Source organism: Heteronotia binoei, chromosome 13, assembly GCF_032191835.1.
Source record: "Heteronotia binoei isolate CCM8104 ecotype False Entrance Well chromosome 13, APGP_CSIRO_Hbin_v1, whole genome shotgun sequence".
Classification (NCBI taxonomy): domain Eukaryota; kingdom Metazoa; phylum Chordata; class Lepidosauria; order Squamata; family Gekkonidae; genus Heteronotia; species Heteronotia binoei.
Window position 1 is genome coordinate 36,415,386 of NC_083235.1, and position 14,442 is coordinate 36,429,827.

At 41.1% G+C, this 14,442-nt stretch overlaps 1 protein-coding gene across 3 annotated transcripts in view; it reads right to left on the reverse strand.

Moving 5' to 3' along the window:
• Positions 1–1,113: 1,113 nt before the first annotated feature.
• The window catches only part of SARNP (SAP domain containing ribonucleoprotein), an 86,932-nt gene continuing 73,603 nt past the window's right edge, over positions 1,114–14,442 (reverse strand). For 2 of the 3 annotated variants that reach the window (XM_060253149.1, XM_060253148.1), the window contains 2 exons: positions 3,155–3,244; positions 1,114–1,353 (listed from right to left, as the gene is read on the reverse strand). In XM_060253149.1, the coding sequence (XP_060109132.1) occupies positions 1,312–1,353; positions 3,155–3,244 (132 nt within the window). In that variant the 3' untranslated portion in view covers positions 1,114–1,311. Of the gene's footprint in view, positions 1,354–3,100; positions 3,245–14,442 lie in introns of those variants that run through there. The other variant, XM_060253147.1, reaches the window with a different exon arrangement.

A 14,442-nucleotide genomic window follows, 5' to 3' on the forward strand; every position in this document is an offset into this window, starting at 1 on the left:
ATTGTATGTTTTTATAAAATGTTGTTAGCCGCCCTGAGCCTGCTGAGGTGGGGAGGGCGGGATAGAAATAAAATTTATTATTATTATTATTATTATTATTATGGTTACCATCCTTACAGTGTTTTGATCTCATGCTACACCTTCCAAAAAAGAAAATTCTTTCATCTTATGGCTAGACAGAAATTTCCACAAGCCTTCTAAAATACCATTAGCAATAAAGCACCTCTGGTCAGCACTGGTTAGTATTTAGACAGGAGACTACCAAGGAATTCCAGGGTCACTATGCAAAGGAAGGCAATGGCAAACCACCTGCTAGTCTCTTGCCTTGAAAACCCTATGGGGCTGTCGTAAGTCAGCTGTGACTTGATGGCATTTTACATACACACAAAGCATCTGAGAGTGTGGGTATCACTGGTTACTAAATTCATGGCTAAATCCATTAGCTTGCTTCATCCTGGGCTGCTCTAAACTACAGCCATGAGCAGTCATTCAATTAATCCCATTCTGTGGGTCAAAAGTATCCTTTAGTATACAGACAGCTGCATAAAATATAAAAAGCATGGCTTATAGTTTATCTGGTCACTATACAAGTCCCTTCCAGGCTGGTTGTATGACAGACCTGAGATATTACTTCTTAAGACCCAGTGAGTGAACTTGTGGTAGAACCCAAGAAAAGAAGTGCTTTGGTTTTGAACATAATTTTTTTTTTATTCTCAGATTGGGGGCAGTCAGCTGCCAGATAATCTTTAGGAATTATATTGTTAATGGTGGGAGGGAGAAAGAAGAAGGCTAGTACTTAGCCATAGGCAATAAGAAAAAATGAATTAATGAAGAAATGAATGTGTCAGGAAACTTGTAAGGATGGGTACAGATTGTGCCTGATTTAAATATTGTTGGCTAACTTTAATTTGAGCTAATAATGCATCAGAAATCTTCATATTCATTCTACTTCTATACTCAGTGATTGCTATTTTTCATTTTATGTAATAGTTTCTACCTGTACAAAAGAGGAGAAATAAATTGGAGATTTTTTACACTCTCTTCACACAGGAATACACTGAATACAAGTGGCTGATAAGAGAATATGAAAGAGAATTCAAACTGCTGCAAAAATTCAAAAAGAACACTTTTATTCTATACTCCAAAACATGTTTCATGTACAAGTCCAAAGAGGAAGGGCACAATTGAACAGCTACTTTTAAAATGCAAAGCTAACATCTGTGTGAGGAAGAAACCTGTATTTCTTATTAGGTATGTAGAACGAGAATGTGTAAAAGACACATCCCAAACAGGTAAGCACTAAGACGAGGATCAGACGAGGCCAAAACGTTCTGCTCTTTTTCTTTTCTTTGCCTGCAAATAGGAATTAAAAGAAAGGTGAGATAAGACAAAGGAAAATGGCAAACTGTGAATATGTTTTTAGCACATGTAAAGATAGAGCAACGAGTGTCACAGTTTGAGAAAGTACTATTTTTCATATTGCATTTCACAAGGGTCACCCCATTTGCAACTGGGCTTCCAACCAGAGTAAGAAATTAAAACGTAAAAGTTTGAGATACAGTGGTCTGGCAGTTGCTTCATCTTGCTGGGTTATACAAGACAGCCATGCTAGGAACAATGGCCACTTTAGAGGCCTGGAAAGCCTTCCAGGCAATGGGGAGGTGGGAAATGTAAAAGGCCAAAGGGTTAACACTCTTCTATTCATGGGGAAGGCGAGAGGGACACAGTCAAATGCATTAAATATACTCATGCGTCTCTGAGATATGCCTCTAAGTCAATACACCAGGGGCATATAAATCTTAATTTTTACCAGGATAAATAGCCTGGGGGGTAACAGAAGTCCTAATCAAGAATCTCCAGGGGAAAGGTGCTGTTCAGCATACACAATACGAGAAAAAGACCTTTTTGTTTCAGGCAGTCTCCAAGTGACCTAACGGAAAAGCATGGAATCCCTCAGACCAGAGCCCAAACACCCCCTTCACTTAAACTGAACAGGGGGATCATTCTACAGCTACTACTTCATTCTGTATAGCACTGCTTGCAAAACATCTGGCAAAAACAAAAAGCACCAGGCCATATCTGAACACTATACAAGATGCTAAAGAAAATAAACTTCATGTCTAAACTACCCAGGATTCATTCATGGAATGGGGTTCAGATACCCAAATAATGCTTCTCTTCCAGAGGTAACATCAGCTCTCAGCAAGAAACCCTCTTGTGTCAGGGACTCTGGCTCAGTACCAATCACAATAAGCATAAGCACACAAAGAACTACCATGTTGGAAGACAAGGACCTGACTTAATTTAATTTGTGATAAATTATTCAGAATGATGAACCAGAAGATCCATAATGAGATAACCTGTTTGGCTGTAAAAACTTACAAAATGTGCTATGAGATGTGGTAACAGATCATTCAAAAATTATAAAATTTCTTTAAGAGATTAGGAAAATATTCAATAGGAAGGAAAGCAACGTTAGATTCTAGCTCTACTGTTTTGTGACCCTTATGAGAACTCGCCATAAAATTCTATTAAAGTTCAGAGATGACTCACAGCACAAATGTAAAGAAATTCGAGCTTGATAATACAGATTTTACAAAGTTAGATCAAAGACAGTGAAAAACTATTACTACTTCTCTCCTTCTCCTTTGCCAATAGTTTCAGTAAGGAGCTTTTTAGCTGCCTTGGAAGATGCAGGGAGATGGTAATCCATACACATCCACAATAACATTACCTGCTTATTCTACTCTCTCTCTCTCATCCACCTATCCAAATTAATGGACAGAAAGCTGTATCTGCTGATCCAGATTCAAATCCCAGTTCAGCCAGGAAGCTAACTTATAGGTTCTGGACAAATCACAAGAGTCTACTCAACTCATGAGGATAGGACAGACATTTCACAAGAGATATCAAGACAGTGATAAATTATAAATAAATAACACTGTGGCAAAAGAACAGTGACCTGATATATCCTAAAGGGAGAAAAAGGAGCAATTTTCATTGTCATTCACAGATGGAATATCTATATGGCCAAGACCAATGCAGGGACCTAGAAGGAGAGCAAAGTCACAGGGTAGGGGACGAGAAATGCATAAAACATTTAACTGCTACTCAGACCATTATAAAAACAGAACATGCCCCTTCTCATCTTTACCTCTGTGTCCTCTGTGGTTCCTGCCCCAGCTGAGCTTGTTACAATACCAAATCTCTCCTTTCTCTTTTTGAGCTTCTCATCATCTTCAGTCTATTCAAAGAGATGGGAAGAAAAAAATTCAGTTGCCTGTGAGATCCATTTAATTGCTGATTTATGTTCTTTCCTCTCTCCAAGTCCTATAATGCCATTTAGTGGAAGTCAGTTTTACAAGACTGCATAATTATTTTATTTTCCTATGTTCAGAGTTGCCCAAAGGCTGTGCCCCTGATATGTAATGCATGTGTACACTTACATACATCGTTTAATGGTGGTGACCAAATGGAGCTCATCCATTGGCTTAGGGATGTATTCCATAAACCACTGGCCCATCATGGTTCCATCAGCATCTCTGGCCTCCCACTGACTGACTTCCCTGCCCCCGCCTACTGCAGGCCTGAGAATGTTGAACAAACCACCAAAACAGTCTTACCTCAGAGACAGACACATCTCTGATGCTTCTCTGTGTCCTCTCTGTCAACCGGCTTCAGAAAGGGCTGCCACTTTACTGCGGCCTCACAAAAGGCATTGTGACCGCTGCTAGCACCAGACCTGTGCCGACCCATCAATAGCTCACACAGATGGCCTCCTAGCACACATAGCCTCCAAAGGCCACTGAAACAGCTAGAAAACCACCATTGCAATGTGACTAGGTGGCAAGTCCTGGCCCTGCCAAGAGCGTTTCCTCAGAGGCCATGTCGGCTGCTTCTTTCCTGTCACTCACTTCCTCTTCTCCTCAGCCTTGCCCCAAGACAGACAAGAATTGGCCCACTGGGGAAGCTGCTAGCCAGAGATTGTTGTTAGGCAGTAAAGGGAGAACTCTCAGCTGAATATAATACCATAGAATCCACCCTCCAAAGCAGCTATTTTCTCCAGGATGGGGAGAGAGATCTGGAGTTCAGTTGTGATCCCAGGAGAACTTTAGGCTTCACCTGGAGGCTGGGTACCCTAGGCCTGGCAGCACCATCTGGGTGACTTGATGCCAACTGACTGGTGTGACTTAACTAGGCCTGGCTGCTTGCTCCTGTTCAGCAGCAGTCCCCCTAGGACAGCCAATGTAACTTAGCAGTTGCTAATTCCAGGTTGGCAAATTCCTGGAGATCTGAGGGGTGGAGCATGGAGAGGGTGGGTTTGAGGAGGATTGGACCTCAGACAGGTACAATGTCATAGACTCCACTCTCCAAACCAGCCATTTCCTTCTGGGAACCATTGATGCCAATCTCCAGGTGAGGGCAGGAGATCACTTGGAATTACAGCTGCTCTCTGGATGGCAAAGATCAGCTCCCCTTGGGGGGGATAAATGCCTTCACTTGGGTGGGTGGGAGGGAAGACAGCATGGGTGGGAGGGCACTCGTCCAGAGCATCCTGCTAGAGTCCACTGTATTTTTCTGTACAACGGGCCTTATTCCTAGTACAAACATAATTATATAATCATATGCAACTGGTTTTTGTCTTCCTGTTTCTGCTGTGGTCTTTTTAACAGGTCTGCTTATATGGATTTTATGCTGGTGATATTTATTTGATGTCTTAGTTAATTACACTTGTATCTGATTTTTACTAAAACTTTAACTAGTTTTAAATTGCTTTGTTTTTATTGCTGCTTTTTGGTTAATTAAGTTTTATTTTTTACAAATTCTATTATGCAGTTGTTTTAAGCTGGTTGCATAACAAAGTTTCTGGAGAGGTGGCTAAAAATAATGTACCTACCTACCTACCTATATAGTCCAGCAAATATTTTTTTCAAGAAACACTTTTCTCCACTCACTTTAATGATTTGACTTCTTTTCCTTTCTTTCTCTTCCCTGCTGCTCCTCACTTCACTCCTATTGTTGTGGCAAAGTCTTGGCCATTAAAAGCTGGAAATTACATCTGGCTCTTTCTACCTGGAGAAATGCTATGATGTGTATATTGTCTTTCTCTTTTTTCCAAGATTTACAGAACCTGTTGTTCTTTAGAGCAAATAAGAGAAGAGAATGTGCAAACATTTTGTCATCCCTGTGCTGTATTTTTCTTGGATTCAAGAAGCAACACTATCTCTCCTGTCTTTAAAGGACCACAACAGACATATGAAGCATTATGTAGCAGTAGAGGGGATCAGTATGGAGGTTTTATTTATTTGCTTTGTATTTATATGTCACCCACTCCGCAAGCGGACTCTGGGCGGCTAACAATCATAATAAAACATTTTAAAATTACAGTTGTAAAAAGATTAAAAACATATATAAACAATTTTTAAAAACCAAAAAGTTGTTGACCCAGGAGGTTTATATAGGGTGCAGCTTGCCTGACTGTTCAACATTACCAGCAACCTAGCATCACTATATATCTACCACAATTATCAATCCCACCTTGACACCATTGCCTTAAAAGAGAAAGCTAAGATTTTCCTCACAGATTGATCCTAATAGGCAGAAATACAAAATAGAAGTATATTCATGTTCTTATATCTGCAGTCATGCTGGCTCAGACTATAAAAAAGAGTAAAATATCTATACATACATATAAGAGCTAACAGAGGCAATCAAAACAGTAGGTCATCCAAATACCCTGGACTGGATTAAAGGTTACTACTCCATTCTGTTGAAGTCCCCCTCCACACTCTTTGCAATGATGTCCACAGGATTCAGAGGACCCCTAAGAGGAATTCTGGACATTGTGTGTGTATGTGGAGGGGGGGGCGGGCTGGATCGGTTGGGTAGAATTGATAAAGCTTCCCTCTCAGAAGTGCATTTCCACAGTAGAAAGTGAGTGCTGGATCCAAGCTTCTGTGTCCAGTAATAGCCAACACCATGTACAAAAGAAGTGTACAAGACACCAAGCGGTTGTGGTAACTTGTTCCATCTTAATTAGGAGTATGCTTAACTCTCCACAGGTTGTTAGTACTCACAAGCAATGTTCCCTCTAAGCTGAGTTAGTGTGAACTAGCTCATAGTTTTTTAGCCTCTAGCTCATGCATTTTTGTCTTAGCTCAGGAAAAATGGCCACAGAGCAAACTAATTTATGCAGCAGCTCAAAACTTTAATGCCAGTAGCTCACAAAGTAGATTTTTTGATCACAAGACTCCACAGCTTAGCAAGGGTGTAAAACATGTGGCTCGGGGCCAAATCAGGCCCCTGAGCAACTGGTTATCATCTGCTTCCTTCTGCATGCTTTGCAAGACCTGCTCAGTCGCACAGGAACTACAGAGCAAAACCTCTATTTTCTCCATTGGCTGAGGCTCCTCCCTTGGGGAGGAAGGCAAGGAGGGATAGCTTCCTTTGCCCAGTTCCCAGATCTCATGGGAGAAAATCCAAGAAATAAACCTTTAAGACTAATGAGTGCTAATGTTTTAAGCATGTTTTAGGTTTTTTAAAAAAGCTCTTTGTGTTTGCCTGTGTCCTTTATAAAGTTTGTTTCTGCTACCTAATCTTAAATAGGTCTACAAATGGGCCCGGTCTGACATGGCCTGGACCGACAAGGTCTCATTTATGTCAGATTCTGCCCTCGTGACAAATCAGTCTGACACCCCTGGCTTAGAGGGAGTATTGCTCACAAATATAAGGAGGCAGAGCATTATTGCTATGGTATAGTGTAAATGATTAGAATGCAGGACAGGGCTAGGAGACCCAGGTTCAAATTCCACTGTGCCATAAAGCTCATTGGGTGAACTCTGGTTATTCACTATCCCTCAGTCTAACCTAGCTTCTTGAGTTGTTGAAAGCGAGATAAAATGTGACAGATTTACATTCTAGTCCATAATTAGGATTGTGGAGAGCCAGTTTGGTGTAGTGGTTAAGTGTGCAGACTCTTTTCTGGGAGAACCGGGTTTGATTCCCCACTCCTCCACTTGCACCTGCTGGCATGGCCTTGGGTCAGCCATAGCTTTGACAGAGGTTATCCTTGAAAGGGCAGCTGCTGTGAGAGCCCTCTCCAGCCCCACCCACCTCACAGGGTGTCTGTTGTGGGGGAGGAAGGTAAAGGAGATTGTGAGCCGCTCTGAGACTCTTCGGAGTGGAGGGCGGGATATAAATCCAATATCTTCTTCTTCTTGTTTTGCTCATGAGCAGTATTATGAATAAGTATAAAGAAATCAATGCTTGTAATCTAATTCCTATAGGTTAGTGTTTCCCATTTGCAGGGTCGTGACCTGGTACCGGGCCACAGAAGCCTCACTACCAGGCCACAAGAAAAGTCAAAGCTAGCCCCGCCCCATCTCTGTGTTGTGCAGAGAGGAGCTGGGCTGCCTCTCCTTCCTTCTCCCCCGCTCCCAGTGTTTGAGAGAAAAGCTGGCATCCATTGGCACTTTAGACCCATGAAGTGTTCTTCAAGGTATGAGCTTTTATGTGCCTTCTTTTGGGGAGATTTCCCTGGGAGGCCTAAGCGGCAAAGAAAGGTGTGTGTGTTTTTTCAGCCAGGAGGAGCGGGGAGTGGGCATTCCAGTAGCTGTTTTTTTTTTTTACCAAATGACACCTGGGCAGCATTGTTGCTGGTTGGGGTCATCTGATGGTGAGGAAGGTGCAAGTGATGCTCTGTCTGTATTCTTGGTGCGGGGGGGGGGGGGAAAGCAACAGTGGGAGGGCTTCTAGTGCCCTGGCCCCACTGGTGGACATTCTGGTGCTTTTTGGGCATTGTATGAGGGAATTTTGGACTGGATAGTCCAATAGCCTGATCCAACATAGCTCCTCTTATGTTTATGTTCTTTCTTTCCATGTCTTTTTTTCCACTTCCTTTCCTTCCATTTCATTCTTTCCCTTTCTTTCTTTCCATTTTTACTGAATGAAACTTTTCTGTTCATCGTACTGTTGTTGCAGACATAGGAGCTCTGCCAATGAAAAGTTGGCACCCCCAGTTGTAGCCAGGTGGCCTTCTATGAGATTTCTGTGTGAGTGAGTGAGAGTAAGAGGTGTGGGGCAGAAAGAGATTATTGGAGATTACAGCAGTATATCTCAACAGCACTGGAAGAGATGGTACTATGAACTTGGCACCATTTTACTGGTCCTGCTTTTAACAGCTGTCTGACATCAAAATTAAACTCCTCCTGTAGATATTTAAAAGGATGAAAGTAGTTCACTGGCTAAGTATCTGCACAACAGGTTGCTTTTAAAAGCATGGGAAACACAGCCAGAAAAAAGCTGCAAGCCCCTCATAAATATCCTTTTTGAGATAACTGCAGAAAAGCTTGTATAAACTTCATATAACATGAAATTAATTCATTAATTGCAGTATAATTCTCTGCTACCTTTTCACAGCAATTTCCCAGTGTTTCAACCAAAGAAAAGTATGAAAAATAGCTGTCAAAAGATTTTCTTGAAACCAAGCAAACTTGATTGTAGCTTGAGGCAGGGTTCCAGTAGTAGCAGCTGAAGGAAGGGCCTACTAAATGTGTCAGCATATTTTGAAGTAGAGCAACTGCCAGGGCCCAGTGTGGGTGGTACACAGTGCTGGCATTCCTGATGGCAATGGCAACAGCACTACCAACTGCATACACTGGCCAGTGCTGTTGAGGAAGGGGTGTGTAGGTGGTGCAGGCAATTGAACATGGGCATTAGGAGTGCTTGCAAGCTGGAGAAGAGTACACTAACAGATAGGTACATACAGGTGTGGGGGTGAAAAGAGAGGACTGCCCACTTTCCACCCTCATTTTGGCTCAGCATGAGTTTCAGAGAGATTTTTCTGAAAATGTATTTACTTCCAAAGAAGAGGCAGGTTTGGGGGAAATGCCCTGGAAATGACATCACAGGAACAGGCGGAGTTTTGGTTCAGTGTGCCCCGGAAGTGACATCACTTGGTCCTTGACACCACAGGAAATGACATAATTCCTGTCTCCCGGCTCCACCCCCAAAGTCTCCTGGCTCCACCTCCAAATTTTAGTGGGCCATGAAGGAGAAGTGTAAAAATGGGGTGTGAACTGGCAGAGACTGACCAAGAGAGAGATCTTGGGGTCGTGGTAGATAACTCACTGAAAATGTCAAGACAGTGTGAGTTTGCAATAAAAAAGGCTAACGCCATGCTGGGAATTATTAGGAAGGGAATTGAAAACAAATCAGCCACTAGATTTCCCAAAAGGTAGCTTTTTATTCTCTTAACCTTTAGCCATGCTGCTGGTCTTGGCGTACAGTAATAATCAAGTCCATCATTGCCTTTTAAGAGCTTCGACCACATCCATTTACCACAGGAGTTCTCTTGTGCTATTTTCAGCCTACCAAGATTGTCCAATTACTTTGCTCTACTCCTGCAATTCTCTTCACCTGTTCATGCAACACATTTACAGTTTCCCTTCTGTCCTGTTTGATATATTTGATTATCCAGTAGCGCTGGCCACGAGAGGTACTAAAATAATGATAGCCTTTCACAATCATCATATTGAGGATGCAAGAGTCAATGGAATGACAGAAATGAGCAAGCTAAGACCTTTAACTATATTGCTAGGTTTTATGAAATTCTAGCTGAATGCACAGCTTCCCACACCCATTAAGTGCTCTGATAAAATGTGGGTTTGAATCTTGTCATCAGCTGGTCATATAAAAAATAATCAAATGGTGAGAATGAAAACCTGAGAGAACAGTTCCCCAATTACTATATAAAGTCTGCTCGTTTCTCCATAGTACATCTTTGCAAATATTTTCTAATTAATTATCAGTGCTCAGGTTTGATTAATTGACATTAATCAGTCAAGAAGTGACAAGCACCCTGCTTTTTAAAAACAAATGCAAACCAAAATATCAATCAACTCACAAAGCAAGCCCGATGACATCACTGGTGCAGCAGGCAACTTTTGTCACAGAAGTTGTGCTTGACACCTCCTCAGCGAGTGGCAGGACTGCCTTCATTATGTCAATCCCTTACATAAATGACACCATAGCAACCAGGCTCAGCTTTATTAATTATGACATCTTCATCTGTTGTGGCAACAGGAGTGATTGAAATGTTCTAATTAAAAATGCAGCCGTTTCTCAGGGGCTTCTGACAACAGCAGCAGTTGTTACTATAATAGCATGCAGATACTCTTTCTGCACATTTATAACATTTTGTAATACTAAATTCCTAATTCTATGGGCTTGCCAACAGCATACTTCAATTTTCTACTCCAATACTACTTTTTAAGTCTTTTTCTGAGGGCTATTATGAAGGTGACAAGAGTTGAAATCATTACTTGATTCTTAAAGAAATGGATTTGGAGAACCTGTGGTATATAGCAGATTAGCAGGCAGATTTATTCTGCTGGCAGATGTAACTTTGAAATGGACGATGGAATGCAGTTTGGGTTGTATGGACCTCTAAACTCAACTTTGGTTATCTTGGACTACTTCTGCCATTCTTGGAACCTGACCTAACACTGAGGCATCCAGGTAGTCTCTATTTGCTATGACAGCCCCATCCACTTCTCCTCAGAGGCAAGACTTTCCTAGTTTTTCTTTGCCTTTACTGACTGAGCTGCCCCGATCAAACTGTTTTCTGAATAATAGAATAAAATACAATACATTACAGCTACAAAATAATCAGTAAGGTTGTAAGGAAACGATTAATTTCATTACTAGCTTCAAACTACCTTTAAGGGCTTATCTTACTAATAAAAAGAAAAAGATGGTGTTCAAGTCACAGGTAGACATTTTTAACACTTAATGATAAAGATATACGGATTGGGAACTAATTAAAGGTTTTCCTTACAAGTTGTTTGCAGAAACATCAAAAGCATCAAGCCAAGCCGATCATTTAGACAAACTACTTTTAGATGTAAACTGTGAATTGTGCTGTGTTATCCAATCTGTGGTCTTGTTTAACAAAAAGTAATCCTGTACCTTTTGGTACCACTGATGCATCAAGGGAATATGCTGCAATTTCAAAGTTGCTGCAAGATCATGTTTTGCTGCTTCCAATATGGTGGATATGAAGTCTTTAGTACAGGGGTGGCCACTGTGGCTTAGGAGCCACACATGATTCTTTCACATATACTGTGTGGCTCTCGAAGCCCCCCCCCCCCGCCCCCCCGGCCTACTTGGAGAAGGAATTTGTCTCTTTAAATCACTTCTCTAAGCCAAGCCAGCCAGCAGCTTGGATAATGCATTTAAAGTTGCTTCCCCCCCCTCGTCTCCCTCCCTCTATCTATTTGCCTTCCTTCCTTCTCTCTCAAAAATTGGATGTTCATGTCTTGTGGCACTCAAACATATGACATTTATTCTTTGTGGCTCTTACATTAAGTAGGTTTGGCCACCCCTGCTTTAGTATCTGGAGCGATTCTGTGTTTTGGCCATAGATCTAAAAGAACTGAGGCTGGATCTTTAGGAATATAATGACCTGTGAAAGGATCTCACTTCCAAACTGACTAATCTTGCTGCACCACTGAAACATCTAAGTTAAAATTAGTACATGCACAGACTTTAGCTCTTCTGTTTCAGGCTAACGAGAGTTTCTTAAGCTTTTCACAGTGATTTAAATCTTTATGTTGAGACGCTTTTGTTCCAGTGTTTTCCAAACACTCCAGTATACTTCTTTGAGTAACTCTTTTGGTTTCCAGAAAGCTGGTACACTCTTTCCAGTACCCAGACCCCTTCTCTTGAAACACCAGTACTCGTCTTGAGTTTTTAACTGATTTTTAAGGTTTCTAAACTGCTCTCAGCTAAGGCTAAAATCAGACTCCATCCTCCCCAGCATCCAGTTTAGAAGTCTTTCTCTGCTCTGCTGATGCTAACCAATTAGATTCCTTGGAACAGCCTGTCACTAAAGGCTCTCTGGATCTGTGAAGAATTAACCCTTCACAGTCGTTTATCTGTTTACACAGCACTTCTAAGTTTTTAAAAGCACAGATGGTCACAGCTGGCATAATGTAAATTGTCTATCCTAACTACTCTTATGTACCATCAAAAAAAAATTGCATTTGGAGCTCAGTTTTACCTTGCTGAATGCTATACATCAGACCCAAAGGCTCTGGAAATGCAGGATAGTTATTATATTTACTTCATTTATAGTTTGCCTTTCTCATTGAGACTCCAGACAGATCAAAGATATCGAAAACAATTCAGTCAGACTGCATAAAGTATCCAATAAACAAGGCCAACAAGACTAGATTACAGAACTGGAAAACAATGCAAAGACAGATATGGTATTGACTTATAATGCAGAAAGCAGATTAAAGGTAGAGGTCAATGCAGTAAAAGCAAAGTGATACACAAACACTGCAATATACTACAATCCTATTCCCTTGTAAAATCAGGCCCCTGAGTGATTCCATTGCACTACAGTTATAACCCCTTTATAAAATGCCATCTTGAATATTTCTGTTTTGCAATTTCTCTAAGTTAAAAGAAGTGTGCATGCATGTGTGTGTGTGTGTGTGTGTGTGTGTGGTGCTTCCTGACCTTCTCTGGCAGGCTGTTCCACAGTGTCTTAGCCACTAAAGAGTGTGAATATGTATCTTATCTGTTTGCAGGGTGGCACCTTCAGAAGGCTTTGATCAGATGAATGAAACTGTCATGGCAGAAGATAGCAGAAGTAGTCCTACAAGGTCATTAAAGGTGTTGTGATAACCAGAATCTTGAAATGAACCTGATAACATTTACAGTTTTATTTTAGTACTGAAATATCAGATGCCTTTACCAAAGAATAGTATATTATTAAAGCAATACCATGATCAAGACCAGACACATTTTACAAGGATAACTGGAATACCATTTCTCCCTCCCTCTCTCTTAAAGAAAAGTTGTTGTGAAGTTTGAATGCCTAAAATGTATTATGAACTGAACAAAGAAGTAGTGACAACCAGGATATCTTCTCTTAACTGCCACATGTGTGTGTATAAAGTGCCATCAAATTGCAGCCGACTTATAACAACCAGAGCAAGGGGCTTTCAAGGCAAGTGAGAAGCAGAGGTGGTTTGCCATTGACTTCCTCTGCAGTCTTCCTTGGAGGCTGCCCATCCAGGTACTAACCAGGGCTGACCCTCCTTAGCTTCCAAGATCTGGACACCTTCCCTCCCTAACTATCACATACATGGGAGCAAATATTAAAAATAGAAAATGGAACATTGAAACAGCTGATAAGCACTGCCTTAACAGACTTTTATGACTTGACATTTTCTCCCATAATGAAAAAAGGAAAAATGCATGAGTAAAAGTAAATTACAAAACATAAAAAATAAGATAATACTGGGGGATGAGGGAGAGAGGCAGCAGGAGCCAGGACTTCATGCTATTTCTGAGTACTGATTTGAATAGAGTACTGATGTTTGGCAGTATGCCCTGGGTACATGGACTGGGAAAATGATATATGCAGTGGCTTCTTTGCAATGTATGCATGGTCATTTAAATTTTGCAAATTGCACGCTTTTCTGACACAGATTAATCTGCACATGAAGGAACCCTCAGGTTTTCCTGTATTAATGAAAATGCAGGCACACAGTCTGAAAAATATATGGCTATACTGTTACTATTACACAATAAAAAGTGCCTTGCTTTTTGGGACCATTTTAAGAAATTAATGGACCATTTTAAGAAATATTTCAGAACTGTTATAAGGGAAGAAAAATAATTTGTCACCTAATTATTCAAAACATACAAGAACATGAAACTTTCTGCTGAATCAAGTACCTTCCAGTTCATGAAGTGGAAGAACTGCATAGCACAGCAAAACTGTGACATGTTATTTACATATACTCCAATGCAGCCCTCTGGATTAACAATAAAATACCACATTATTTACATTGTTGATGACAACCAAATCAGTACCTTTATGACACAGATGCAATTTGGGAGAGAGGGGTGAGGGAATCCGTCAAACAGCGACTTTAAATGGATTAACTGATGTTTTAGGGCATGTAAAATACTACAGTAAGATGAAGTTTTTATTTATTTTTCCAGTAACCTTGTATAATACCCCACCCCCACTCACTGCCCTGGAGGGAAAGTGTGTAACAATCCCACTAAATCAACACTGGTTCTAATGATCTCACTCACTTGACCCCCTAGCACACCAGTGTCAGATGCAAACAGGCTTACAATAAACTTCACTCCATCTTTAGCTCCTCACTGACAGGTTTTGATTCATGGGGTGCTGAAACCCATCTGAGGAAAATTACCTCTATCAAAACACAGCTATCTCAGCATCTATCAAGCTCTGCTACAGCCCTGGGGCATGCTCGAATATGCACATGGGCATTTCTGTATGTGAAGGGGGTGGGTGGGAGCTGACCTTTCCTGTGCAGTGACAGATAAATTTCTTGAAGAATGTGATTTCCAGATCTCCCCTTTTACTGCTCATGAAATTAATGGAGCAGGCAT